Source organism: Thunnus albacares, chromosome 18, assembly GCF_914725855.1.
Source record: "Thunnus albacares chromosome 18, fThuAlb1.1, whole genome shotgun sequence".
NCBI lineage: Eukaryota > Metazoa > Chordata > Actinopteri > Scombriformes > Scombridae > Thunnus > Thunnus albacares.
Genome location: NC_058123.1, coordinates 16,526,279 through 16,529,965, shown reverse-complemented (window position 1 = coordinate 16,529,965; position 3,687 = coordinate 16,526,279). Strand labels below are relative to the sequence as shown.

Sequence of the window (3,687 nt, the reverse complement as noted above, 5' to 3'; positions counted from 1 at the left end):
CCCCGTCTCTCCTTACAACCCTCTTATCGGACTCCAACACCTCTTGACGACTGGCACACCCTTCCTACACACACTCACGCAGACGGACACACACACACACACACACACACAGACGTAACACTGCTGGCTGTGGTGCAGACATTGCAGTTTGAGCACGGAGAGTGGGGCAGTCTGCTAGATATCACACCTCAAGTGCTTACGAATGAAAATAAAAAACAGCATGAGTAATACACACTTCACTGTGACTTGAGGAGAGCTTTTCAGAGTTCATAGCTCAGCGCATTGTCCGCCGGAGAACCAAGGGAAATACATTCCACAGTCTGCTTGGTCCCCTTGTATTAAGCTGTTCAGTTTCGCTCCGAACGTCACCTTCTTCTTAAAGTGAGGCCGGAGTTTGAGCATGGTTTGACGTAGAAACCACAAACCTGTGTTCTTCAGTCAAATGCCTACAGTGGTCCACAGAGTCAGATGGGGAGCAAAGGTGACACCCTGAAACTGACCGCAGACGATCTATGAGCGAGCGCCCAACGCTGCAATGTTTTGATTTACCTGCATTGTTCTGCATTGTTCACCTCTTCCCCAGGACGTCTCTGGGCCCTCAGCTTTCGTCACACCTTCGTGGCGAGAGACTGAGCCTCCGTCTTCTGGGAGGACAGGGAGCTGGCAGGGCTGGCGTGCAAGGACTTCTTCAGGTTGAGCAGGCACAGACACTGGGATCTGAAGCGCAGGTCAAAGAAGGCGTAGAGAAAAGGGTTGAGGCAGCTGTTGACGTAGGCCAGGCAGGTGGCGTAGGGGTGAGCCAGCAGCAGGAAGCGCAGGAAGTCACAGGTGGCGGGAAATAGGTCCAGGTAGGAGAGGGCGTCAGCGCTCTTCACCACATGGAAGGGTATCCAGCAGGCGGCAAACACCACTACCAGCGTGGTGATGATCTTCAGCAGCCTCCTCTTACGCTGGTCCTCTTTGCGCAGAGTGTTGAAGTGGCGGGTGACGGTGCAGCCGATGAAGCCGTAGCACACCATCATCGCCAGGAAAGGTAGAAGAAAACCCAGAGCTGAAGAGGAGATGCTGAGACCGGCGATCCACAGGCTCTCCTCCTCTTTACTTGACACCACCAGGCTGAAGTCCATTGCACAGGAGGTTTTGTTGCTGGTTGAATCATGTTTGGTGGTACGGAAGAGCAGAGTTGGGGCAGCCAGGAGACCTGACAGCAACCAGATGGCTGTCAGGGAGACTCGCATGTAGCCACGGGTGCGCAGCTGGGTGCTGGACAAGGAGTGGACGATGGCCAGGTAGCGGTCGAAGCTCATGCAGGTGAGGCAGAAGACGCTGGCGTACATGTTGAGCAGCACCACATAGCTGCTGATCTTACACAGGGCCACCCCGAATGGCCAGTGGTAACCCATGGCTGTGTAAACGGCCCACAGAGGCAGAGTGACCACGAAGGTGAGGTCAGCGAGGGCCAGGTTTCCAATGTAGACGTCAGCAGCTCGCCACTTGCCCTGGGCTCTCCATACGGTGAAGATGACCACCCCATTTCCAGAGAGGCCGAGGATGAAAATGAGCATGTAGAGCACCGGGATGACAGAGTAGGAGGGCGTCCACTCAGAATAGTCGCACATGGTGGAGTTTTCTGTCTCCTCATAGTCGTAGTACTCATACGGCTCAGTTGTTTCCATTCTCGCTGCTTCTCCTTTTCACAAGGAAGGAAAAAGTCTGTTTGTTGTAGATCCACAGTAGCTGACAGCACTCTTAAGTCTCTTGCTACATGAGATCTGCCCACCCTTATATACCCCCCCCCCACTTGTCCCTCCCACGACGCCTCCTCCTCCTCCTCCTCCCCTCCCACTGCCCTCCTCCTCCTCTCTGCTCTGAGGATCATACTCTTTCACTGCATACACACTCATCAATCTCTCCATTCATTTGATCTGTGGTTTATTATCTACTGCATGGTGGAGTCACATTAAAACATGTATAAGGGTTAAAATGCTTATACTTAATTTAACATTTAGAACTTTGTCCTCACTTTTCCTCCAGGGTCAAAATAAATATTTTCAAAGTATTAAGCATAATTTACCACACTTACCACACCCACAAATATAACTACAACTCTTTTTGTTTTAACCTAAGTGAATGAAAGTTCATTAGACATGTTTGGACAGCAGCCCAGGAATCAAGCCTGGGCATGACAAGTTTCACAAAGTAGTCAATTTTAATATCAATTGAGAGTCGTTCTGGCACCAGAGCACTCTCCTTGAAACCTGAATAGACAACACTTATTTCCATTTCTATGTCTGTTTCTTTCATGCCTGCACATGTTCAAACATGTAGAAACCACAAACTTAAGACAAAATAAACATGTTTAACTTGAATTAATTGTACGTTAGATAAACAAAACATTGACCACAGACTTTTAATTTAAGCAATATTGCCAACAATGACGGTAAAGCTCAACCCCGAGTGTAATATTGCGATTATACAAGAGTTACCTACAACAAAAAAAGATATAATTGAAATTTATTCATATTGTGAGGCAATTCACTCTAAAAAAATAAAAAAATTGCTAGTGTTATCTCCGTTTCCAAGGAAATACATGGGGCATGACTAATACCTGGAAAACAATCAGTCACGGTAGTAGACTCCTATGAAATGAAACCTAGTTTACTACTCCAGCAAGTAGACCGACCCTTAGTTACGACATAACAACACAAAATGATTTCTAGTCCCTGTTGAGGCAGCCAGGCAACTTCAGCTTCACTTTTTAGAGATCTTGGGATTTCCCAAACAGAACAAATACCACACATATGAACACGGAACTGCTTTGCTAGCTCAATCTTGTTGAAACTAAAATATCTGCTGATTTTTTTTATATGGACAGATTTAGCTACTACGTCCGCGAACTTCACAGGCTTTTTTGTAAGCTAGCTGCACCTGTCACCGACTCACCGGCATAGCTGATGGAGGATGCCAGAATGAAAGCTGAGATATACTCTCAAATAAAGGGAAAATGGTTAAGTCTGGTTGTATATGGGGGTGCCGGGTAACGATTAAGAGTGGAGAAGGGTTCGGGTTTTTTCATTGTGTGCGTGTGTAACTCGTCCCACAGTCTCAGAGTTCAATCCAGGAATCAATAAAGGATTCGTTTTGTTTTCCCCATGACCTCAAACCTGGGGCCTGTTTCAGAGAGCGGGTTTAATAAAAACTCTTCACCTTGAAATAAAGACTTTCAGTTACAGAAAGAGAGCTACATTAAACTTGCGGTCAATTATTGCATTTCCTCTTTCTGTGGAGCTAACCTGCTCGCTAGCAGATTCTTATCAACAAACCCCGAGGTTCTCACTGTCGCCTCTCTCTTACAGAGCCTGACATGCTGTTTCATTTCCTCATTCATTCAGATGGTATCAAAGCTTTAGTTTAAATTTAAACAATTGTGAAGTTTTAGACACGTGGGATCAATCCTGAGTGAGCAAGATTGTGGTGCAGCTGCAGAATATAGTTTGAGATTTTTAAATTGGGAGCATAATCTTAAGGTGTTTTAACAGCATTTCAGTGACAATAAATTTACTACATTTGTTGAAGTAGCTGAAATGAAGTCACTGAATGCTGTTGAGCTGAGATACAAATAAATGTCTAAAAATTTAAAATATTCTGTATTTTAACCTCGATACCTCTTCAAGTGCAAATCAGCAA

At 46.0% G+C, this 3,687-nt stretch overlaps 1 protein-coding gene across 1 annotated transcript; it reads right to left on the bottom strand.

Annotated features, from left to right (window-relative positions):
- Window positions 1-356: 356 nt before the first annotated feature.
- LOC122969040 (apelin receptor B-like) lies at window positions 357-3,408 on the bottom strand. Its single transcript, XM_044334616.1, has 2 exons — window positions 2,944-3,408; window positions 357-1,690 (listed from the first exon to the last, which is right to left on the bottom strand). The coding sequence occupies exon 2, from the start codon at window positions 1,674-1,676 to the stop codon at window positions 609-611; it is 1,068 nt and encodes a 355-aa protein (XP_044190551.1). The 5' UTR covers window positions 1,677-1,690; window positions 2,944-3,408; the 3' UTR covers window positions 357-608.
- Between the last annotated feature and the right edge of the window lie 279 nt (window positions 3,409-3,687).

Excerpts from the sequence above, each read along its gene's own strand:
- LOC122969040 (XM_044334616.1), bottom strand. The coding sequence starts at position 1,676 with ATGGAAACAACTGAGCCGTATGAGTACTACGACTATGAGGAGACAGAA.